The following is a 25,445-nucleotide window of genomic DNA, read 5'->3' as shown; positions in this document are numbered from 1 at the left end:
TATGCCCGGGTGTTAATAGCACTGTTTACTATGTATACTTGGGTGCATGTGTCTCTGCCATGCTATACAGTATACAACCAGCGTGTAAATAGCCAATGTGACTATATACACCCAAATGCAAAATAGCATGGTTCACTATAGTTACCCGGTTGCAAATGGCACTTTTCACTTCAGTCACCCCGGTGCAAATAACATCTGCCTTAACTTAATTATGTTTGCAGTATTTTGTCCCCTCAACATGAAGACAGTGACAACATAGCTGTAGTGGCACCTTAAACAATTTGTAATACTGCTGGCAAATGTCCCAGCGCTGCAGTATTGGCATGACAAACAGACAATCTCTGTCAAACTGCTGACACATGTCCAGGTTTAACAGCAAAGGGGAGTGAGCATTCGCCTGATCCATACAAATCTTGAGCATACACACACACACACACACACACACACACACACACACACACACACACACACACACACACACACACACACACACACACACAACACACCATTCCGCAAACACAATCACACTCACACTATGCACTGTATCGAAGGGCATAAGAGAGGAGTGCTGATGACAAGGCCGCTCATTTGATCCCTATAAATGAGCGAGAGAGACATTCTCTCTCTTTCTCTCTCTCTCTCTCTCTCTCTCTCTCTCTCTCTCTCTCTCTCTCTCTCGCTCTCTCTCTCTGGGTATAAACACTCCTTGGCCTTGTAATCTGACTTTAAGATTAGTCAGGTACAGGACCAACATCACCAACATACACAACCATCCACTTATACTCACACACACACACACATACATACACACACACACACACACACACACACATACACACACACACACACACACACACACAGAGGAGATGTTGAAGGGTTGATTATTAATGTGCTTCTGTTGCTGTTATTCAACTCTGTAAAACCTTTTCTGCCACATAAAGTTCGACAAAGCGATCATATGGCAGCCTGAAAGAGATACACAGCATACAAAGAAGGAAGTAACAGCTACCACTGAGATACTGTTTAGTCTGGCCTCTGTGTTCTCTTTTGATTAAGTCTTTTATTGATCCATCCTGTAATTGTTATCCTCTTAGCAGTTGAAGGGTAACAGTGTCTGCCAATAAATAGTTACAGCCTCCCTTTATGAGCCTCATTGGCTCTGTGTAGGTATTGAGATTGGTTCACTATGTTAGGCATTTCTATACTTTAAAATGAATCTATCAGCATGTATTGTGTGTTAAGCACTTTGTCTTTCAAAAACTGTCTTTGAAAAATATTTCTTATGATAGATTATTATCATCAAATTAGCTCCTAACAGCACTTTGAACAGCATTAGTATAAGATGTATCCATCAAAGTCTGGCTACTAATTACAGCCTTGTGCTCTTTTCTCTACAGGTTCAGACCACTACCATGTGTATCTCAGTGAGCCTGAGTGGCTTTGTAGTCCTGGGCTGCATGTTTGCTCCCAAGGTCCATATCATCATGTTCCAGCCCCAGAAGAATGTGGCCAGCCACAGGCTCAACCTCAATCGCTTCAGTGTCAGTGGGGCTGCCACCACATACGCATCTCATGGTAGGTTACATGCAGTTACCTCATTTTTAAAGAGGCAGGGGTTTAGAGCAGCACTCTCTTTCATTAATATGCCTCTTTCAAATGTGTGTTGCAGTCAATATTCAGCACAATGTTCCACTTTTACATCTGTAATTATAATCTATAAAAGTGGTTTATGATGACACAAGCAAGAAAAGATCACTGAAACTTAAAATATGATACCTTTATAGTATTGTGTGATTGACAGTTGTAGTGATATGCTAGTAGAGATGCATCCTACTGACAGAGTTGCATTGTTGACCAGTAAAAGTAGATGCCAAGAAAGGTACTGAATTGGCTCCAGAAAAAAGGTATTTAAAGGGCTGAGTGCAACTTTTTGCAAATGACCTGTAAATTGACAGTGACGTTTTATTTATAACCAGTAGATTAGGTCTGCATTTTATGGAAGAGGATTATGGCCACATGAATTTTATTTATTTTTACAAAAAAAAAAGATTTGAGAAAAAAGTCAGAATTCTGAGATTAAAGTCAGAATTCTGAGAAAAAAGTCAGAATTCTGAGATTAAAGTCAGAATTCTGACTTTTTTCTCAGAACAAAGATCCTCCCAAAAAAATCATTCATGTGGCCCTAATACTCTTCCGTAGCATTTCAACACCAGTGATATCATTTGTGTTTTTTTCTGAACTCTTTATATCATGGCATAATATAGTCATCCATCACTTCTTAGATTTGTTTTATTATTTGTAACTTTATGTAAAGTGATTTCAGGTCAAATGTAATGGAATAATGTGACAACTATATAATGCAGCGTTGTTGGTTTTGAGCAGCAAAATGAGATACCCTTGTCCTTTCTCTTTTTTCTAGCTTCTGTCGGCGCCCACCCCGTCCCAACAGTGTGCAATGGGAGAGAAATTGTCGACTCCACTACTTCCTCTCTGTGACCACATCCTATCCTCTCTAAATCAGCCCCTGCGACTGTTAGCCAATCCATGAACATTGATCCCCTTGACCGGCATTCCCCTCCCCATTCACACACACTACATACACTCAAAACTCACACATGTACACGCACGCACAAAAACACACACACAAACAAAGAAACAACCTTCCTTGTGGACTAGACCAGTATTGTTTCAAAAATGTAGAAAAATGTGTAACTATAATTAAAATATTTTCTAGGGATGTACATGAAATCAACATTGTTGTAAGTAGAGAAACAAAAGAACAAAAAAAGTTTTTAGGAGGAATTTTTGGAGCCTTTGTTTTTGATAGCTTTGTTATGATGCCGTGTAAATAGACATGCGCTTAAACATGGTAGGAGGGTTGTGTGTTCCTCAGTCTGGATGCACATGTGTGGCTCCGCTTGCCTCACCTGCAATATCCCACAGACTTTTTATTCTCATGCTTTTTTGTAGGTCTCATTGTAATAACCAATAATGTATGCATTTCTATTGTGTATCTGTACATTTGTATATTATACTACTGATGGTTCAAACAGCACAATGTTGAAAGTTTTGTTCCCCTAAAATGAATGTGGACAAAAGCAGAAGCTGGATGGTAAAGGATCCACCTATCAATTTACACTTACTGGGCCAGAACCCAATTTTCAGTTTGATAAATCATCTGTTCACATCTTGATAGATTTTCTTTGCATCCTAGATCTGTATAAAGAAACATTGTGGCTGTTTTTCAGGAAAAATATGTTTTGCTTTTGATACAAATGTTCATTTTTCTATTTCTAACCATAGAATCCCTTTACCTAAACGGCCATAGTTCCAGACATGTGTTCCCCAAGGCTGCAGTATTCGCACTCCCACTCTCAAACTGCCTGTTTCTTTAGAGGACTGCTGTAATGGATTGCTATTAGCAACTCATAACAAGGCTACAAACAAATGTTAAATCAAATGCATTTATTTTGTCTCAAAACTGTCAACACAGACAGTGCTGCAAAAGTTCTGCCAACAAACAGAAATTGGTGTCTTACCCAGTAATTATGAATGTGTGCTCATATGATTCAAACACTAATGAGAGGAATCTGTCTGCTTTGCCAAACACATGTTGAATCTTTCCGACTACAGGGGAGTGGTAGCTTATGTTTTCGTGCCCTGTAGATACAGTCTGTGGTGATGTTTAAAATATGGCTATGTGCCTTAATGTATGTTTGGTAGTGTTCAAAGTAGAGGTTGAAAAGTGATCAGTTTTACATTACCAACTGCAAATCCTTGTTTGGTAAATGTAAAAGTGACCCCAGTATATTATCTGTTTCAGGCCAAAACAATGCCAGTTAGTTTATTCCCTAGCGAGCCTTTCGCTATTGATTGTTTACCTGAAGTGTTAAAACAGTGAATCTGAGAATTGACTTTCTCTACCCCCCTTCTTCTCTAGTCTGTGATTAAAAAGCATCAAATGGACATTTCTGATGGACACCCATCACACTGATTTAGCATTTTTCAAAGTTTAGCGGCTCCAGTAAAAGAAGAAAGGGGAAGTGAAAAGCTCATATACCATTTTGATGAAGTCTTTGACTTGTCGACTTATTGAAGTGTGCAGTTTACATCTCTGTGTTAAATGTGTTGACATTGAGAGGCACAGTGGAGCAGCTGGCTGCGGCAATTCCAGAGAGGCTCATGAGAGGAAGCAAAGCACACGATGTCAGCTGCTGGCTGATCCAATCATCTAACAAAAGGATGTGAGGGTAGAACTCATATGCACAACATACATAACACTTATCAAAACATCCCATCAAACTCTGTCTGTGGCTCGAAATATGAAAGACTCTCTGATGGGCACTTATGAGTTGGTTCAGATAAATGACAAAAACATGAATGAAGTTTAAAGTAGATTAAATTACTGGAATCATTTAGCACTACATCATAATTGATTTTAAAGGGTGGGCAAGAATGTATTGTATTTAGTAAATTATTAATAAACAGATTTTAAATGGATAAATACTATAATATGCTGTCTAAAAGAAATTGTGACTGTTATACTTGACATTTCTATCAAAATATGTGATCAGAATCACTTATTTCCATCCCAGAGGGGCATTTGAAATGTAGTTTCTCCATGTTGAAATGTGTGTACAGGCAGAACATTCATCTATTGACTGGTCTACACCTTCACACAGCCGCTTTCCTACGGCTCCCTGTGATTATCACACTGAATGATAGATTGAAAGAATTTTAGAGGATGCGCCAAGACGAGCCGACCTACATTGGGGTGTGTGTGTGAGGTGCAGAGAGCGAGAGGAGAGTGTGATGTGGCAGAGCAGAGGGGAGCTGCTGCTGGATTATGTAAAGCACTCCCACAGCCCAGAAGTCACAGCGCTTCTATGGAAGCTCAAAGCATCTCACAGATTCAGATTCTTTGTTAGCAGAAGGCTTAGCCATTCACTCAGTGGTCCTGCTCCCACAAGATACACCCCGCATGGCAGGTTGCTATGGACAACCACCGCCACATCCGCTGCCGGAATGTCTATTTGTCTGCATGAAGAGGAGGGTGGGAGGAGGGGTGAGGAGAGGGCGAAATAAGAGGAATAGAAAGAGTAAAAATGGGTTGCTGGTTTTGATTCAAATTGGCAGTGACTGATGGGATTTGGCTCAGCAAGGCCCAGTACTCTACTCCCAGTTTTTAATGGCAGCACAAATACAGCACTTAACCCGGATTCTCCTCTCATTTAGTCCAGGGGACTAGTCTCAGACAACAGTCTCACACTCTTCCACTGACCCTCTCTCTCTCAAGCCACCTCAGCCCTTGAACCTTTCCCCGCCACCTTGTTTCCCTGCCTCATCTCCACTCTGTGAAGCTTTGGTCTCAGCCAAAACCACCTAAAGCCAGACCAACAGACTGGTAGCCCTCATTTAAACTGAAGCACTCAGATCCGGGTGCGCACTACAGCACATGCCAACGGGGCGGCCTTGAGGAGGTGGGAAAAGGGATAAGGGGAAGGTAGATAAAGGCTTTAGAGACTGTATGTGGAAAAGCAAATGGGAATCATATAATAAGAAAATGCATCACTTTGGAATACATTAACTTTCTCACTCCACTGTACTCGTCTCATATCCACCACCTCTCTGCAGAAGCTTCTTTAATTGGGCATGAATATCCTTTTGATTGAGACAGCCCTCCACTACGGACATTGTTTCTCTATTCAGTCTCTGCCAACTGCCATGTGCTCTACTAAGGTCTCTGTGCTGCAGCCCCCTGCTTTACAACAGAATGTGTCCTTGGCCTCCGGGCTTTGAAACAGGGCAAGATATCTGCGGCGAAATGAAGCCGAGGTCAAGCTGAATCTTGAACTGGTCAAACAAAGCAATAGTTTTGTGTTTATATGTGCAATAAAGAGGCTGTGATGACATCAACAATAATAACAAACAACAAGCAAACAGCTGGTGTCGCCTGCTCTTTCTTCTGTGTCCATGTCTGTCCTGCTGAGGAAAAGCATTCAGTGTGTGTCTGTGTCTATTAATATCAGCTCAAATCTAAACGTTGAATACAAGTGTAGATTTGTCTCTACGGCGCCATTAGCAGCCCCTCACCACCACTGACACACACACCATGTATACATCACTTCAGGGGACATTACATTGACTTAAATGCATTTCCTGGAGACTTATCCTAACCTTAACCATAACCAACACATGCCTAACCCTAACCCTTAACCTTACCCTAAACCTAACCAAGTCTTCACCCTAAAATTAATGATTCCCCTCATGGGGACCTCCATTTTGTCCCCATAAGGGAGGCGAGTCCCCACACGTGACTGTGTAAACAGATTTAGGTCCCCACAAGTATAGTAATGCTAGGCCACACACACACACACACACACACACACACACACACACACACACACTCTATTCATAGCGTGTTGGCAAATGTTGAAAGACGTCTTTAACACTCATGCGTAATCTGTTCCCTAAGTGAAGGCACTCCAATTTAACCATCTACTGGAGTGCTCACTGCCTTAGGACAATGCACCCCAGTGTGTAGGCTCGATCTCCTCGAAAAAGACTGAAAGACAAAAATAAACAAAGAAATAACTCAGATTTCTGTCCTTAACTGTCAGGTTGTTGATTGATCTCATGAAGATACTGCAGATATTTTAAATATTATCTCATGTCATTCCTGCCCTTGGCTCTTACTCCTGGCTCCACCATACTGCGTACACTTCCTACTTTTGCAGAACTACATGTTGCCTCTGCTCTTGTAGCAAGGCGGTGGTTGCCCTCTGGTGTTGGGCTCAGGTTATTACACATAGATGGCATTGCTATTAATCAAGTATACATGTAATTCCCTATTAAACACCACTCCATTAGACACCATGCATGTTAATTTGGCTAGAAGTGGCTTGCTTGAATATAATCATGTAAAAAGACATCATCGCAAGTAACAGCCCTACATTCAAGATCTACTTGAGGAAAAGTACAGGATTGTAGTCAGTAAAATGTCCTTTAAGTATCAAAACTAAGAGTACTTGTTATGCCGAAAATTATGTAAATTAAAAGAAACCCATTTAAAGAACATTGTGAAAGTAGCTATTTACTACTGTGGAGTACTAATCCAAGAACTAACTGTGTATGAGAAAAACAGCACATTGCTTAACTATGATGTTAGAGAAACATAATTTTTGGTTCTGAAAGCGAGCAATTTCCATCAAAAGAGGACATTTTGAAATTATGTGAAATGTATCAAAAGGACAAACCAGTCAGTTAATGTTTTGGACCAGAAAAAAGGCACTTAGTCCTCGAGGATTTTATTTTTTTGGCATTACATTGCTTGAAATCTTGAAATCTATTTCTCACCCACAATGCCACTCATCTGTCTCCAAGCCTTGCACAGGATTTCCCAAAGATAATCACTTGGCAAGAGAATCAAACTGTCTCTGTTTATACATAAATACATCATAATAATTTATTTGACCGACATACACACTCACCACCACAACTTCACCCGCATAATATGACATCATTTTCAATATGTCTGCATTACAACAATATCAACTAAGCAGAAAAAACAAAGAATGAGAAGGTAGAACCTCAAACTGGACAGAATATAGCCGTCTGTGTAAACGTCAACGTGAGATGAAAACACTCACCATTCTAATTCTGATGGTGAATGACAACATGGCTGTCTAAAGACATTAGACACGACACAGAATGGTAGAAATTAGAAAAACAGAACATCAATCAAATAGGTCCTTTTCTTAACCTGAGCTCTTCTAACTCATTGTCACACTTTGAATCAGAATACAACCAGAGAGGGTCTATCTCACACACCTGCCTCCCCACACTCTGCTTTCAGTGGACGGCTCTGTCGTACCCAACTTTAAGGCCACCATAATTGTTCTGCCTTCTCTGAACCTGGCTCTCGGCGCATGACGTGTGTGTGTATATATATGCATGTATGTACACACAGTTGATTATCCAGGTACCAAAGCTCGTAAAGGGGGTGGTTGGCTAAAGCGGTTGTTCCGTGAAAAGTCTCCTGAGGGTCCAATCTCTCCCCTCACCTCACCAGCTTTCTAGCTCCACACCAACGCTTTAGATTGAGATGAGTTCAGCTGCACATGTTCATACTTCTCTCCGTTTCCCTGAAATCAAAAAAACAAACCGAATCATTTCTCAATACCACACTAAGGCATACTGTCTTACTGTAAAAGAAAATGATGTCATATTATGTGTGACTCTCACCTTGGATGCTATGGCTTTCAGTTTTCCAAGTAGTGATGGTTTTGTGTACACAACTTCATCCTCCATGTCTCCTTCATTCTCTCCCTCCATCATAGCACAGCTGTCAGCTCCAGGCATCTCACACTCTTTGTTGGCAGACATCACCAATCGGGAGTACTTGTACGCCAACCTAGCAGAGCAACAAGTGATAATATAAATACTGTGGAGGGAAAAAAAACTTTTGTCCGTATGAATACTGACAAAGGCTGATATGTGACAGGTAAAGAATGGCAAGAGGGAAAGGTATCGAAAAACAGGAGTTCGGAGGAGAGTAAGAAGTAAAGTAAGTTAAAAAGAAATCAATCAGGCGGGAAAAGAAGGGAAGAGATTAAAAAAAGATAAGACATTAATAAACTAGGCATGAAGGCAGAAAAGAGTAAGTGGCATGGAGTATGGAGGAAAGAAAGAAGGAAAACATAGGAAGGAAGACAATAAGTGGATAGAGTAAAAAAGGTCGACGAGTTTTAAAAGAAATAAGAGGGGAAAAAGTAAGTGGGTCAATAGGAAAAGAAAACTAAAGCAAATAAAGAAATAAGGGGATGGAGAGAGGAAAGAAGTGTCCAGGAAGAAAAAAAGGGAATTGTACCTTTTGTTTTTCTTCCAGAAGTAGCAGGTGAGGGAGACGAGCAGCATTGCGGTGAAAGCCCCAACCGCTCCACCCAGCCGAACCCAGAACTCCATACCAGCACAGGGCAACGTTTTCTTTTCAGGCAAGGCCATACCTCCCATACACAGCTTTGGTTCAGTCCACACATACAGCAGGTCCTGAGGATGAACATGCACACATAATGAATCCAATAAACCACTGAGCATACACATGTTGCTCACCAGCAGTCAGAAACCCTTAGGAGACTTCAAATGGCTTAACTCAAGCACTCTGAATTTCAAGAACTGACTTCCATTGGTAGGGGTGTTGTTATCAGCACTGGCTGGGGGTTCAAAATACAGTCTAAATTCTACACAGCCAATAGGATGTTGGCGTAAACACTCTTAAAATAAGCAGTCAGTTCATTGTTTTTATTTGAACTCCAATATCCTTTACTAGAAAGGAACACAAGAGCACTTTTTCAACCTGTCCACACCCACCTGTTTTCCTCCCTTGCACGCTCCCTCTATCTGATGGTAGTCTCTCTCTGTGCATGTAGGACAGGCTCCTGAGCTCTCCCATAAGAAGTCAAAGGTGCAGCCGTCGCAGGTTCCTGCAGGGCACCGACTGTAACAGCCAAACACAAGCTGTCACTTCTGCAGCACACCAAAGCTGAGAGTTTCATGAGATATCAGACAGGGAGTGGGGAGAAGCAGGGACAGAGATGTAGTACCTGGGAACTGAGAGCTCTCCTTTAGTGCTCTTCTCTGGGTTACAGCGAAGTGTCACCACTGTGCTCCGACCTAACTCACAAGATGAGGTCGCCTCCAGGGACCTTTGCATTGGATAACACAGAGAGCACATCAGAACCTTAGAGCTCTACATCTTTACCACATAGAAAAAACGGATGAAATCAATCAATTACATATAGTAGAAGTTGACATCAGGGACTTTCTTGGAGGTCTGGGGGTAGAGCTCTGCCATTATTCCATTCAGTGTACTGTCAACTGTTGCTCCTGTTAATAATACAGAGAAGTATTCATTGAATGTGTGAATGCTCAATTAATGTGTCTTCGATTTTCTCTTGCAAAATGAATTTGACATTTGAAAGGCCAACATGGTAACTCTCCGTTTCTGCATCTTATGCTCACTAACCAAGGAAAGTGTCAGCCAGGTTAATGGACTGTGAGGCGAGCGCTGTGTGGAAGCCTCGTCCAGTAGCAGGGATCACTGTTGACTGACAAATGAAGGTCTTGACAGCATTGGCTCCTTCACCTTTCTCTCTCTGGGCGTCGTTGATGGAGAGGTCTGTCACATTGTCTGTGCATACTGCTAACTGATCCTTAAACAAAGAAAGAGAGCAAAAAGCAAGGGCATTGCATTCATAAACACAAACTTTTGATTCTTTTTCTCTGCATAGGAACGTGTGTTTTCAACTCTTCACACCTTTCCTCCACACAGGCTGACATTGAAGTGGTGGAAGTATTTGGTTCCTTTGGAGGTAAAGCTGGGGCCGTTTAACAGTGATCCTACAGACCCGAGGAGGCTGAAGTCATAAGTCAGAGTGACATTGCCCTCTGCGTGGGTGAAGTGACAGTCACTGTAACATAAACTGTGGTCCTGTAAAAAAACAAAACATAAAGACACGGTTTGTATCATAGAAATCTATTTCAAAAACGTCCACGAAAACCGCAGATAAGATCGGCTCGATACCTTGTCGCTCTTGCTGCCTGGACCACAGGGTTTGCAGGCGCCTGGGCCCGGCGTGGCGTGAGGGACGAGGTAAGTGTTTTGGGGGCACTCTGTGCACTGGCTGGTGTGTGCGTCTATGTAGTGTCCAGGTGGGCACGGCACACACATAGAGCCGGTGGGTTGGGTGCTGAGGGCACAAGCCCGGCACCCAGAGGACACCCCATCCATCGCATTACTCACTGAGATGGAGTAGATTCGCACCACGTCGTTGACAAACCGGCGTACCTAAGAGAGCACCAGAGAGAGAATGATGCTACTCATAAGTGCTGTGAAGTTTAAAGAGGTTATTCAAAAAAGTACTTTTTCTCAGAGACTCTAACACCAACCTCTTAACGCGAGTGGATTGCAAAATATAGGATTGGTACTTTGAACGAGAACAAGTTCTGCCCTCACTTGAAATGCCCTCTCTCCTGCAAAACAAGGGCTTTTAAAAGAGTAGGTTAACGATTCAGGCTCCCCCTAGTGAGCGCAGAGATAAAGTAGTGCTTTGGTTTAAACACCAACACCATGTCAGATATTATCTTTAACAACCAACAGAAGGGAGTGTTAGGTGTACTGAGTGGATTTACAGAACTACAACACTTTTGGGAAGTTTTCTTGTTTCTTCTTTCTGGGCTTAAGCAGTTAATATGTAGGTTGAACCATAAGGTCAGGTTTCCTGATTTTTTGAAGGACCAAGTGGCTAAATCCTGGTCAGTGGCCTGAGCACAGTCGGCTGACCATTATTACATCGATTAGATATTTTCGGTGTTTTTTTTCATTTGAATTACTTGTTTCAAAAGCATAAGAACATTCTTTTGCATGACTCTTTATTGAGAAACTATTGAGTTTTACCGATCTGACGATTAAATCAGCTAATTGATTAGTGGTCAAAATCATAGTGTTATTAAACTGAGAATATGTTTTGTTTAGGAAAACCCTAAGTGGAAGAATGCAATTACATAGGATTTGAACTTGCTGGATCAACATATTTAAGAAAAGATTTCAGGGGGGACGTGTGATAAGTGGTAATGTAAAAAGTAGATAACTCATACTTACATCTGAGGGTTGGTTGGTTCTCTGGAAAGCCCATGTGTAGGAAACAGAGGCATTCTTTGTCATGACGTGTGTGTACGTAATTCTTGTTTTGGTTCTCTCCCATGATTCCACAACAGTAGTACTCTTCCTGTTTACATCCTAAATTGAAACAGATCCATTGAATTCACATCACTTTTATAGCAATGTTTATCTAGCACAAAACATTTAGCAGGAGCTTTCCTCACCATCATGAAGTAGAGCTCGCAGTCAGCTACACACACAGTTTCAAATTCAAATGTGATGCGACCAAACTCTGTCCCAGCATGGCTTGACATGGAAGTAGGGAGCCTGGGGGCAGAGGCAAACAGAGAAGAGGGGAATTAAGTCAAAGCGAAAAGAAACAGACAGCTGAGGCAGGAGATTGACAGAGACTGAAAAATGTTAAGGTACTTACTTAAAGCCAGGAATATGGATGTTGAGGATGAGGTAATCATTATCTGAGCTTCCTGCTCCACTCTGGATGTGATCACCTGCCACCTCCCAGCCTAAAAGACAGAACAAATCCACACTAATCAACCATTTACTATATACTTTTAGAGGATAGTCCACCCCCAAAAAAGGATTGTTTCAACAATGCATAAAACAATCGTATTTGCTTTCCTACAGAGAATCTGATTAGGATCAACGCCACTCAAGTTGTTTTGGTCAAAACAAAGAAAAAGACTGGAAACTGGGGAACACAAATAGAAGTCTGCAGCTGAAAGTGTGAAAGCAAGGTGATGTTGTTTTGCTTGAGGCTATGTGATGGACTATTTCTGGAGTGTTGTTGTCATTGTGAGGTTGCCAGTAAAGACTCCAGGAAGTTACTGTCCCCATCCAAGAACTTGTCAAAGATATAATGTGTTAAAGTGAGTTGAACGGTGCTTGTAGGCAGACTAGATTACATTTAAAAGGATGCAGGGAGACCTTTTCATCCTTTTGCTAAGCTAAGCCAACCGTCTCTTCGCGTCAGCTTTATATTTATCACATAGGGATTGTGGTATTAATCTTTACAGCTTACTACATTAAATGAATATATCCAATATTATTGACATGTTCCTTTTAAAGAGGGATACAGGGTGCGTAAGCTTAAGAGAGAACGTATAGTAAAGGAACGTAAAGTATCACGCAAAAATACCCACCATTCATATTGTCACATTTGGAGTTGCCCACATTGAAACAGGAGGTCTTCATGTTTGGAGGAAGTACATTCCACCATTTATACTCATAACCCAAGGTGGGCTCAGTGCCAGCTGGACACAGCGTACATGCTGAGGGATAAACACAATAAAAAAACACAATTAGGAAAACAAGAGTAAAAGGATAATAGAAGGGAGGATTCAAGTATAGATCAATAGAGTTCTCCGTACGCTTCATCCCATCGGAATAGGTCCCAGCTGGGCATGGTGAGCAGGTGGCTGTGTCATTGTTATAAAAGCCGGGGTTACAGGGGGGGCAGGGCTCCCTTTCTCCACTTGGAGGCAAAGACTCAGCTCCAGTCACACCCTCCAGACAGATTTGAGGTTCAATCCACTTATATATGATCTGTGTCTGAAATCACACAGAGGTGGAGGGTGATGAAGTAGAACAGAAACTGTGATTACACAATGGCACTTCTCGCGGTATTTAATGTGGAGCTGGCCTCTTTTCTCTTACCTTGCCTTCGTGATCACATGCTGTGTGGAATTGGAAATAGTCTTTCCTAGAACATGCTGGCTTGTCTTTACACAGAGCGGATCCTTCAGCTTGAAAAAGAAGGACAGGGATAAGGCGAATTTAAACTACATTGGCAAACAAACGAAATCCAGAATTGACAGAAAAAAAACAATATCACAGGGAGGAATAGAAAGAAGAATGTGCGTTTTGATACGAGTGTTTTGGCGAGAGACTCTGTTGCTAACACAGGAGTGAAGCAAAGGAATCATACAATATGCATTTAAGAGGTGTTCTGAATTAAATATGTAAAACGTTCTGAATACTCTAGACTTATTTACAGTCACTCTTCAGTGTCTTAACAAAACAGGACATGCCTTGCATCATATGAGGAATTTTAAACTGCAAATGTATTGATCTTTTATATCAAGGGAAATTAAGGAGCATAAAATGATGTTAAAATATCAACAAATGGGCGATAACTGTCAGGTCAGTCAGATTTATGTTATAAGTTATTCACTACCTTATGTTGACTTTGAATAGCTCTTAGACAGAGTGACTGCCTTACATATATAAATGTATTCTAGAAAATCCCTGTAGAGAAACATACTAAAATAGATCTGGGAGAAAATCACTTGTATCATCAGAAAAAGCTTTTTTGAAAACAAAATGTGGTAAATGTCAGTGCATAGGAGCTCTATGAAGAAAATGGAGCACACACTTGCTACCCAATCCGCTAAAATGTGCTACTCCCTTGCAATCACACAAGTCCTCCACACAAAACTAATATGCATGTTTTTCTTCTGAAGTTAAAGTGGCTGAAAATAGGACACACTCTCTCTCCCTCCTTTAGCTGTGATGAATGCAGCTGTGAGCAGCACTGATAACAATTAGGCTCCAAAGAACAGTTTGATTTGGATGTTTCAGAGGTTCACCATCAGGGTAAATGTGAAATACTGCACATCTTCTCTGTGTATTGGATGGCCTTCCTACCTGCATATTGAGTGGCAGTGTCACAGGGGGTGCAGGAGCTGGCACCGTGGCCAGAGTAGGTGTTTCGAGGACAGGGATCACATGTGGTGGAGCCCGGGACTCGGCTGAACGTCCCCGGGATACATGGGAAACACTCGGATGTGTAGGCAACTCCTGGTAAAAAGGAAATGGTTGATCGAAAATAAAAAAGAAACACCAATATTTAATAAGTGTATTGATTCATCATTGGTTGCAGCAAGAAGTCGGGGGGAGGGATGGAAATTTGCTACTGACCTTCGATCTGAATATTTTTCAGCAAAACAGGCTTTGCCCCTTTGCTCCTCATCAGAACCCCACCTGTCCTCCAGTAAAGGATGTTGGTGCCAGATTTCAGGCTTACCTAGAATACACATGATTATATAGATTATTCATCAAGCATGGACAAAGCCAGTACAGTTGTTAAGAGAGCCTATAAGTCTGGCTTTGTTTTTAGCGGTTACAATTAATGAGATGTGCCATCTAAAATTACTGTAACAGAGCCGCCAAAATGCCCGAGCTGAGCTCTCACGGCAGTGTTTCCCCTACCATTGTCTTGGAGGGGCGCTGCGCTCCGCCAACGGAGCCCCGCGCCCCCCCTGAAATTTAAGGTGTTTTAAAAAAATGTTTGCAAATAATCTATAACTACTGTCACTTTTCACATTCAACATGTGCTCTTTTATTAAATAAACTAAACGCTTTCATTTTAAGTTGAGAGTTTAGTGTTTTTGACCCTAAGAAACACTGATGCATTAATCGATAACAATAATCTCCTCTCTCTGCTCCAGGGGATTTAAAAAATACATGTCCCAATGCCCCCCCCCCCCCGCTCAAGCAGCACCCCGCCAAAGCAGTAAACCTAGGGGAAACACACTGCACTGCATATGGTCATTTCATGTAAATGGAAATAAAGCTGCATGACGATTATTCTGTCATTAAAATCTGAAAACAGTCAGTAGTTCATATAAATATATACAAGAAAATGTATGCAAAGAGCTGTAATGCATAGGGAAATAAGGTTCTTTCACTGAATTAAGATATTCTAAAGATATTTTTCAAATTATTAATTCAGTCAACAGCATTGGTTCAATCAAAGATGAAAAGTTAACCTTCTGATTTGATTGTTGTATAAAGCATGTCAATTAAAGTGACACAAATATATGCTGCCATAACAAATGCTACATTATGCAGACTTAATTTCTTAAGTTCCTTTAATTAATCATCTTGTAGAAACATTTCCTAGGAGCCATCAACTAAAAAGTACACCAGGTTAATCTACACAAACAATTATTCCACTTAAATATCCGCACTCAACATAACTGGTTTCTCCACAATGCCAGAACTGAACTATAATAGCAACTCATTTCACAGTGTGCCTGGAAAAATACTGGAGCCAAGCCTGTTTCTGTTTACTAATAGGCTTCCTGCTTGTATCCACCCTTTACTCACTGAGTTCAACACATTTAATTTAGGAGGCCATGGTCAGTTTTCAGAACAGTTTCCTCCGAGGCTGCTGTTAATCTTACAGCATGCAAAACTTACTGTATGGTTCTCCCAGTCACCATGATTGGTGAGCTTGAGCCACTTGGTATCAGCAGACTGATCCATCTCCTGACACTGGTCATTCTGGATCTAAACACACACAAATCATCAGTGTCCATCAGCTGAACCTCTCAACCACAATATTCATTATGGAGATTCATGCACTCATTACAACATAGGGAAGTACTGACGTGACTTTTTGTCTCCTGGCAGGATTGAGTGTTCTTGTGGAAGCATTTTTATTGAACAATAAAATGTGCAAAAATAAATGTAACATTTTTTTTTTTTAACTCATCAGTTCAATGCAGATAACCAACATGTGTTTGTTTTTACTGCTATGACTTATCCCCACCAAGAAAAGGCATATTAGCACATTACTGAGAACAGAGATTTAGGTCTCATATAATACTGTATGCTGTCTGATTGATAGCTCAAATTAGAGTGATGACAATCTAGGCTATCTTTTACTAATATAAATCATTTTTCCCATTAACATTATAACTGTGCTCATTAAATTTCTAGGGCAATCATGATGAGTGACTTAAAAAATAAGAAAGTGTACTGTGGCATACTTGTGGCAAGTATACAAAAAAAACACACAAGACAGCCTTCACAGTTATAATTTTCCAGAAGCAAAAAGATAATTAAAATATTTAAAACTCACAAAGAACTCAAACAGCAGGTTGCTGTCTGGATACTGGTAATCAAAGCTGATAGAGCCCTGTTTCTTCAGATGAACAGCATAGATGAGAGAGACTGTGCATTCATCCCTGTTAGACTCCAGGTAGTTTCCTTGAGGCACCCAGGAAGAACTGCAAGGCAAAAAAGGTGAATAATTTACTCTACAAATACAATTAGATTTTCAGTTTTTCTTGTGTCCTAATCACACACCTGTTGCAGGTGAGCTTCTCATCTCCGGGGGGACTGTTTTCCAATGAGGTTGCCAGGCTACTGAAACCAGCAGGCATGGCATCCCATTGGTCGAAGCGGATGCCGCTGCCGAGGGAGTAGCTTCCTGCTGCACACTGTGTACACTCCTGAGACAACATCTCAAGAAACTCCCCAGCCTTGCATGAGAAGGCTGGAGGACACAGAGAGAGGTAGAGAGAGATGGAAACAAGAAAAAAGTGTTTTTTCCAACCATCTTTGCATTATGCAATAAACAGACAATTTAGACTAACAAAGAAACTCAACATGATAAAAGCATTATCTTGCAAATCACAGCAGCATTCAGTACAATGTAGCCCCTATGATAAGGGGACATAAACCATACTTGATCTTTAACTTTTCCCTGTTGAGCCATCAAGCCTGTTTTGACCCTGAGTTGTTCCTCATACCTGAGCTGGTGGAATGCCATTGTGAGGCTTCTTTATGCTTCAAATAAACCAATGCAACATGTGTGCGGTTAGAGAATTTGTTTAGCAAACTGTGAGGGTAAGTAGTTTGTTTTAATGGGCGCAGCAGGTAGTGCTTCTGGTGTGATTTGATTTATAGATAGATTAATTAATTGGGGACATTAGCTGTGCACCGTGCAATGTAATATGGGGCAATCACAATATCCTGTGCAGGATAGTTTTTCAAATGACTACAAGGAAACGAGTGTCTGGGGTTATTAAAGTGAAATCTAAACGGGAAAAAGGCACAAGGAAACATGTCAAAATAACAAAAGGTGTTAAGAGTTTTACCTTTACAAAGATCTGCCACATGAAGATGACAATGGTTTCATGCATGTGGATGAACCAAGTCAGGACAATGATCCATTGTTATCATGAGAATAGTGTACATTTCATACAGTTAGACATGCAATATATCCATGTAAAAAAAAAAAACACTAGCTGTCCATTGACATACTGTGAGTGACTTATCTTAACACAGAATTATTATTATCTGAACCTAGCCATAAGTGAACTGGTGGTATGACATCGCAGGGAAAACCTGTTTGAGGGAGATCTGACAGAGAACACACTTGTATGACCACCTTGGTGATCATTAGTGTGCTTTAACACAACTTCCTGCCTGCCTTGATCTATCATATGGCACCTTACCCCACTATTAAAATTAGGGATGTCCCTATCACCTTTTTTTGCTCCCGATCCGATTCCGATCATTTGATTTTGACAATTTGCCGATACCGATTTTTCCCGATCCGATCTTTATGCAATGCATTAAGAGAAAAAAAAAGAAAAAAAGCATTCAAGTTGTCTCTTAAGGTTATTTTTTTATTTAAATTGGATATTCTATCCAACATGGATATAGCTTCTTTTTTTCACAGCAGCATTGGATCAGTTCAGTTGTGCAGCATTGGATCAAAACGAAATAAAGCTTATCAGTACTCGTTAGCTTACTGCTACAATTAGACACTGCGCCCTGCCCACTCTGTTACCAGATTTGAGAGAAATAAGCAACCAGGTCTATGAAAACAAGCCCCAAAGAAGCAACACATACATGATGTTGTGTAATTTGAAACCAAAACTAAGGCCTCAGGATGACTTTAAGACTTGAACATGGTCATTTTTGTTTTGTAACATTGAATACAACATTTTAAAAAAGTATTTATAAAAAAAATAAAAAAATAAAATAAAAATCCCGATCCCCGATTTTTTTCCTCCCGATTCCGATCTTTTGAAAATCACGTGATCGGCTCCGATCCCCGATCACGTGATCGGATCGGGACATCTCTAATTAAAATGTCTGTTAGCATCCCTCTCTCAACAAAGACACACTCCCTGTGACTCACGTTTTACTCAGTTATCTGTTTCCATGGCAAACAAATTAGCTATGACAAATACTCTAATAATTACATGGGCCTCTGAACAACTATGCCCATGCGATGGTGTTGAAGGAACACCAACATCTGTCATAAGTTTCTGTGTCTTATAGTAGACGCATAATATGATTATGTGTGACACCATGGCTCATTACCAATTGTGTGAAAGGCAGTTATGTGACAGAGTTTACTGGAAGGTAGGTGGTTCGATCCACAGCCCCTGCAATCAAAATGTCGATGTGTTCTAGGGCAAGATAATTAACCCGAAATTGCTCCCAATTGCATGGCCAGCGGTGTGTGAATGTTACTTTTGGCATCTCATGGCAGCCTGTGACTCTGTATGAATGTGAATGAATGTGTGTGAGAGTTCGCAAAGAATGGAAAAAGTGCAGTCCGTTGGCCTCTGTCTTTTCTCTGTGCTTTGTTGTGGGATAGTCAAACAGGGTCAGTCATGAAGTAGTGACAGAAATACCAGGCTACTGATAAGAAGCTAAGATGCACACATCAACTATAATACCACACACACAAGCCAAACAAATACTTACTGCACTCTGTGCCACGTACAGGCTCTGGTAGTCCTGTGCAGGCCCCGGGGCTCTGAGGGATGGCCACTCTCCAGCGAGATCCTGTGCTGTCACACTCTGTGTACTCATAGTAGTAATCATTCTGCCAATCATACACAAAACGCCTGCATAAGAAATCAGTCGCCACAACAGTCTAGGAACCAAACAATAGGCAAATGTAGGCCAGTCAGGTCAGTAAACATCACACCGCATGTGGCCTCCACCCACCAGAGCCCTGAGTCATCTCACTCTGGGTGAGAATGCATCAGTGCTGAATAACTAGCTGGTGTTGTTGCATTAGAAATGAACTTCCGTATCCAGCTGCTCAAAGCTTTTAAAACATGACTGCCCGCTATGCGGTATCTCTCAAGCCACAACCACTCTTCTGTCCTGGATACACAACATACCATCTCCTTGGTGATGGGAGCAGTGGGGATGGCAGCTGGTGGAGGAGATTTACCAACAGATTTTCACATTTTAAGGAAGCACACTTAAGACATTTGATAATAACATGTTTAATCTGTGGTCAAGAGATAAAAAACCATTAGCTTGATGTTCTGGCCTCAACATGGGATGTGTCGTCCACAGTGGACGGTGGCCTAATTTCCTACAGTTTACATAACGTTGCATCTTGAGACAAACCAGATTTTGAAACTGAAGCACATGCAGGCTGTTGTGTGTGAAAATATGTTCACTGGTGTCTGTGGGTCTGGAGAAAGAGCTCAGTCACACTGATGATGAAGAGAAAGAGGCCAAATCGAGCAGTTGTCAACAAAACTCAACATTTTGATAACTTAGTGATTAGAGACACAAGAACTTATTCTAAAAACGATATAGCTCATCTCTGTTGCAGTAGTGTTATTCATACTTGAGCTGTGGTCAATCACTGATATGGCAGACTTTCAAGATTTCCTCTAACACCACATTGCATGAGCTTTATACCAAGATATCATGTCATAGGCTGACAGTGTCATCCAATAACGTTTAGCACCAGGTAGCCCTTCACTGGAGAGCTGCAGAAATCTCTATATCAGTGTAAAAGAGAGATTGAGATAATAATTTAGAGGAATGTTGCTCCTCTATCTGGGGACTGTTGGCTGTGTGGCTAAGGAGGTGTTGAGCTGAGCCAGACCAGAGGGAAGGAAAGGCCACCCCATGCAGGAAACTGATAACAGGGCTGAACAGGACTGAGTAGTGAAGTTCAACATACACCAGACCTCAGCAGAGATTCATGCTCACTATGTTGTACCGGACTAACTGTATTTACAAACAGACCCATGACTAAGGTACATTTGTCTTCCAACCTGCTGTACAATGATGATTTCAAACATCATACCATAAATCTGCCCGGAAACGTGTCATCAATTTCTAATCGTATTTGATTTGGTTACTGGATTACCAACTCACTGTCAGCGTTCAGCCACAGCAGCCTGATCTGTGCGTTTTTGTAATGTCTAGATTTAACAATAAGCACCGGATGTAAGCCTTATTGATCGATCGGACCATCTCTCACCTCACTACACTGCCGCTGTCCTTTGGCCCCGTCAATCAACCGGAGCGTGCAGATGATGAGAGCGCATTTGGCGACAAACCAAGCCGAGGGACGCATTCTGGATCATCGAGGGGGAGAAAAACAAAGCAGCGTCGATCCAGGAAAGATGACTATAGCATAAACCTGAGCAAAATTAAATCTCTGGGTAAAATACTAGTCAACACCTGCTTCTCTAGCTTCTAGTCGGCAGATTCTAACCCTTACCACCTGCGATTATCCTCAGACTGTGCGCTCCAGGGCTGCCTCACCGCATAAAGCTGGGCAGAATACAACTCTACTTCCGGTTGATGTTTTCAAAGCAACAGTTGTGACGCATGTTTTGGGGAGTACTTGCTCACCTGTTCATTTTGCCATGCTTGGTTTATTTTCGATACATTTGATATATTTGTATCTGTATGCACGCAAGTGTTTGTTGACTCAGTTTTCCCTTCACATTAACCATATTGTCACTTTATTTTGAAGGCAAAATTGTAATAGGCCTATGTCTGGTACATTTCTGGCTACAAATCCTCACTTGACGAAGCTGTATGTGTTTCCTACAACCACCGGCTCTGACGCTACAATGACGTAGCTTGGGGGGAATTAATATTGTGTCTTGTTGGACATAAAAATAAAGAAGTGATGCTCAATAGAATTGGTAGCCACAATAAGATGAATCTGGGTTATGGGAAATATTATGAAAAGATCAGCGAACAGTCTCTTTTCAAGGTTTTTTTTTAGCTTTAGGTTAATGTCTATAGGCTACAAGGTTATTATGGAAGATGTTTTAAAAGGAGTGAGCTGCATTTGTCTTTATCTTGAAAACAGCTCTGGTTAGATGCAGTATATTGTTCTAAAACCCTAATTACTGCAGTCCATATCACTGACCACCTGAGGGAAGCAGAGCTCTTTAACCCTTCATCATTACTTCAAGATGTAAATAGACTGTTTCTGTTTTATCTGCCTATAATCTAGGCCCAGATAGATACAAAGTCCTGGACGGGGTGCTGTGGGAAAACTAGAAACCTTGCCTAAGAAGAGACATTTTGGTTTAAATCAGGTGAGGGTGAAAACAGCATGGGTCTAAAACTTGGTATTACTATTTATTTTTCTACCCAGATTTCCTGTAAAAAAAAAAGGAGCAAATCAAACACCCTGTTTTGTGGTGGGATACAGCTAAGGAATCACTTTCTTTCTTTAAAGAAATGCTATTAGATCCTGTTCAGGACGGAAATATGTCTGTCTTTAAGATTCACTGGTCAAGAATATACGAATAGTAGCTGCTCTTTGATTCGTTAATGGTGCTGTCTTCCACAAATGGAAAATATTATCCAACTTTCTCTCTCTCAACAATGTTCTACCCTTTTCCACACTGCAAATTCCCTCAAAGTATCCTATCCATCAAATTTAAGTTGCAAAGATGTATTCTAAACATTTTTGAAAGTTATCACATGCTTTTTATGAAAGACTCTTGCTACTATATCCCTTCTAAGTTCCTAAATGGTTGCTGACACTATATCTCTGTTTACGTCCTCAGACAATAGAGCTCATGCATGTTTCATCATTGCGCCCTGTTTCAATTTGTAAGGGGGACATTCTTCAAATGTTTCTTCCCTGTAAGACAGCCATTCCAGATCGATGTCTTTCGCCTTTCTTTTGTTCCCTAAACGTGACCAAATCGTTTTGCTGCTTAAAGGTGATTTATTGCCCATACTTAACCTATTCAATGTGTTGCCTAAACCTACACAAGACATAATACCGAATATAGATTAGAATCTGCACTTTGAACACAACCATGTAGGGCATATTACTACAAAGTTCCAGGTCAAGATGTCAAATACAACAGCCCTAAAGTAAACTTACTTCATGATAGCTTTATTGTTCAATTTATTTTTAAATAAATATAAATTGTATAATTAAACAGTGAGGGGTTTCTAACCGATGTCCAAGGTGCTGATCCTGGGACGGCCAGGTTTGCAGAAACATTCCATATGACTTTTGTTAATACACCAACACGCAGGATTCTTCAAAAATCAGGTGGCACTATTTTAACTGACCTGACATGAGTTTTCCCTTTTACAAACTGATTTTCAGCGCCAAAAGTACTTCGCCAGGCTACTGAAACCAGCAGGCCATGGTCACAATGCAGCATCATTATTTGAACTATCAGTTGGACCAAAACTGCACCTATAATTCAAACCAATTGCATGTGCAATTACATTTCATTGTAAGTATAGATTTTACCCTTTTATTTAGTTATAATGCAGGTTGCAAGTCTTTTCCAAAATGTGTTGCCCACTTATATTCCATATGGCCAAGGCCTACTGTGTAACTTCATATTGGTCATCCTGGGCAAGTTTAATGGTAGAATATCTAACCCCTGATGAAGCTTCGAAGATGGATCTGTCTTTGAAACTGATAATACCACACATACTCTCAGTTTTATTGGCATATATAATTGTGTTTTCAGAACATTTCAACCTAAAAAGTTGAGCCTGCATTCAAACAGTGGTGTTGTACTGCTTAGATAACCAATCGAGATGCCTGAAACCAATCACAAACTGCATAGATTACGTGCATGTTTGTCATAATGCTACGCTTCATGTTTTTACCTGCAGACCAGCCTGGATCAACTATTGATGAAAGTCTGCTTTATGCGATTGTATGAATATTTAAGAAGCCGGGACCCAGCACCCAAGGGCAGCTCTCTCTCTCTATCTCTCTCTATCTCTCTGTCTCTCTTTCTGTCTCTCTCTCTCTCTCTCTCTCTCTCTCTCTCTCCCCTCCTTTCTCTTTCTCATCTGAGGCCTATCGCTTACGGTGTTTGCCTGTAACTTGACCTCTTATATTCAACCATCTGTAACACCCAAGTAACCTTTACACTTTAGGCCACTGCTCTGTGATCAGATGAGTTCATTAATTAATTGCAAGGATGTTTAGTACATGTTTCTGTAACTGACCCTGAATCAGATGGTAACCAGAGTCTCTGTTGCCCATCCCCTGCCTCCAAACTCACAACAGACGAGGGACTACCTGGTCAAGTAATGAGACACCAAGCACTTACACACTGCTGCTCGCGCACACACAAACCCTCAGACTATCACACACACATCAGGAAGGCAGACATGGGACTATGAAGGGCTATCAAGAGAGTTACAGTGAGCTGTAAAGAGTGGCTGAAGCCATTGAGAAGCATTCTGCAGGCTGGGAATCTCTTTTCTGTGAGAGAAAGAATAATGGGATGGCAGATTGACCTACTGACCGAGAGAAGCTGCCACAGTCTGGACTTTTAAGGTTAAGTCTGGGATAAACGGATGATCCAGTGGTATAGCCGCTGCTGGATAATGCCGCTATGACAATAAAAGAAGACATGCTGAAACACCATATTTGTTGGCATGGATTGAACAGAAGGATTTTCCTGGATAAATAAATATTTATTGCATATGTCGCTTCAAAAGTGTGGACCTGAAGATTAGCCTTTTTTTCCCCTCAAAGGAAAGGATGTACATTCCTTATTGGTTATTTCATAACTTGCTCAAGTATTGAATAATGTACAAGAAGCGACTTCTGACTAACTGTCTAATGTTGCCCCACACACTGGGAAGCACCGGATCCACCTGATGTCAGTGAACCTAGGTTTTATTTTACTGTCTGTTTTGGTGATTTCTGAATTCCCCAGCATGCATGGACTACCTTGTTCCTCCCTAGGTCACTGTTTTGGTAATCCGTCTGATGCTAACACTGATCCAACACCTGCTCAGGAGCCAAATAACTCAAGGCGAAGCAGAAATAACAACGGACTTCCAGCAGCAGACCCAGTTCTGTGCCAGCCAGAAGCCCTGCCATGCAGCCTACAAGAGCAGCAGCACAGACAGCCTCACAGGACTGTCAGCTGCATCTCAGACCACTCCAGCCGGACCATCACAGTAAATGGTACCAACTCAAACTCAATCTCAATCTGCCACCTGCAAGGCGCAGATGAAGAACTTTACTTTGAGTCCCCTCCGGCCTGCCGTAGCCTTTCCCAGAGCTCAGAGGATGATGAGCTGGAGGGAGAGTTTAGTCCGGAGCTGGAGCTGAAATATCCTCAAATTCCCAGACCCTCCATTATTATTAGACAAGCTGAGGTAAGGCTGCTGTTTTCATCATGTTTTTAAAGGATATATCAATATAGTAATTCAATATGACAGCAATAATTTAGTCAGGAATCAAAACTATCATAGATTAAAATCTGAAATTGATTGTATATCAGATGTAATGCATTATATCACCACAAGGTGGGTACAGAACCCAAATCAAGTTATTATGAAAAGTGTGATGTGTAGGTAGACCCTGATCTCCCTCTGTCTGGAATGTATTAATTAGCTTCTCATCAGAACGCTACAAAGTCTTCTTATCAATTAGTTGTAAAGCTCTGAAACACATATGCACACTCACAAACCCACTTTGCGGTCAGAGTGCTCAGAGACTGTAGATTGGATGTCAGTGAAAAGAGTCCTGAGCTCATGTTCAACATGATCTGTGCCTCCTGATCTCTCTAAATGCACGTGTGTGTGTGTGTGTGTGTGTGTGTGTGTGTGTGTGTGTGTGTGTGTGTGTGTGTGTGTGTGTGTGTGTGTGTGTGTGTGTGTGTGTGCTTGCGTGCGTGCGTGCGTGCGTGCGTGTGTGTGTGTCTGTTTGTGCATGGCTTTATGTGTGAGCTGT

General features: G+C 41.2%; 2 protein-coding genes across 2 annotated transcripts in view; one reads left to right on the top strand and one right to left on the bottom strand.

Annotated features, from left to right (window-relative positions):
* Window positions 1-6,420, top strand: part of grm3 (glutamate receptor, metabotropic 3) — a 42,011-nt gene extending 35,591 nt beyond the window's left edge. The window contains exons 12-13 of the mRNA XM_079684714.1: window positions 1,398-1,575; window positions 2,420-6,420. Coding sequence (XP_079540840.1) covers window positions 1,398-1,575; window positions 2,420-2,496 — 255 coding nt within the window. The 3' untranslated portion in view covers window positions 2,497-6,420. The remainder of the gene's footprint in view (window positions 1-1,397; window positions 1,576-2,419) is intronic.
* Window positions 6,421-7,263: 843 nt separating this feature from the next.
* elapor2a (endosome-lysosome associated apoptosis and autophagy regulator family member 2a) lies at window positions 7,264-21,029 on the bottom strand. Its single transcript, XM_079684697.1, has 22 exons — window positions 20,724-21,029; window positions 19,193-19,313; window positions 16,772-16,961; window positions 16,545-16,692; window positions 15,881-15,970; window positions 14,597-14,702; window positions 14,324-14,476; window positions 13,334-13,422; window positions 13,048-13,228; window positions 12,820-12,948; window positions 12,093-12,183; window positions 11,884-11,986; window positions 11,660-11,797; window positions 10,583-10,846; window positions 10,316-10,489; window positions 10,025-10,211; window positions 9,795-9,885; window positions 9,603-9,704; window positions 9,370-9,496; window positions 8,870-9,048; window positions 8,245-8,413; window positions 7,264-8,144 (listed from the first exon to the last, which is right to left on the bottom strand). Exons 1-22 carry the CDS (start codon window positions 20,817-20,819, stop codon window positions 8,076-8,078), a joined length of 2,997 nt encoding a protein of 998 aa, XP_079540823.1. The 5' UTR covers window positions 20,820-21,029; the 3' UTR covers window positions 7,264-8,075.
* Between the last annotated feature and the right edge of the window lie 4,416 nt (window positions 21,030-25,445).

Source organism: Notothenia rossii, assembly GCF_949606895.1.
Source record: "Notothenia rossii genome assembly, chromosome: 5".
Classification (NCBI taxonomy): domain Eukaryota; kingdom Metazoa; phylum Chordata; class Actinopteri; order Perciformes; family Nototheniidae; genus Notothenia; species Notothenia rossii.
The sequence above is the reverse complement of the archived record's forward strand: the minus strand, read 5'-3'. Positions and strand labels throughout refer to the sequence as shown.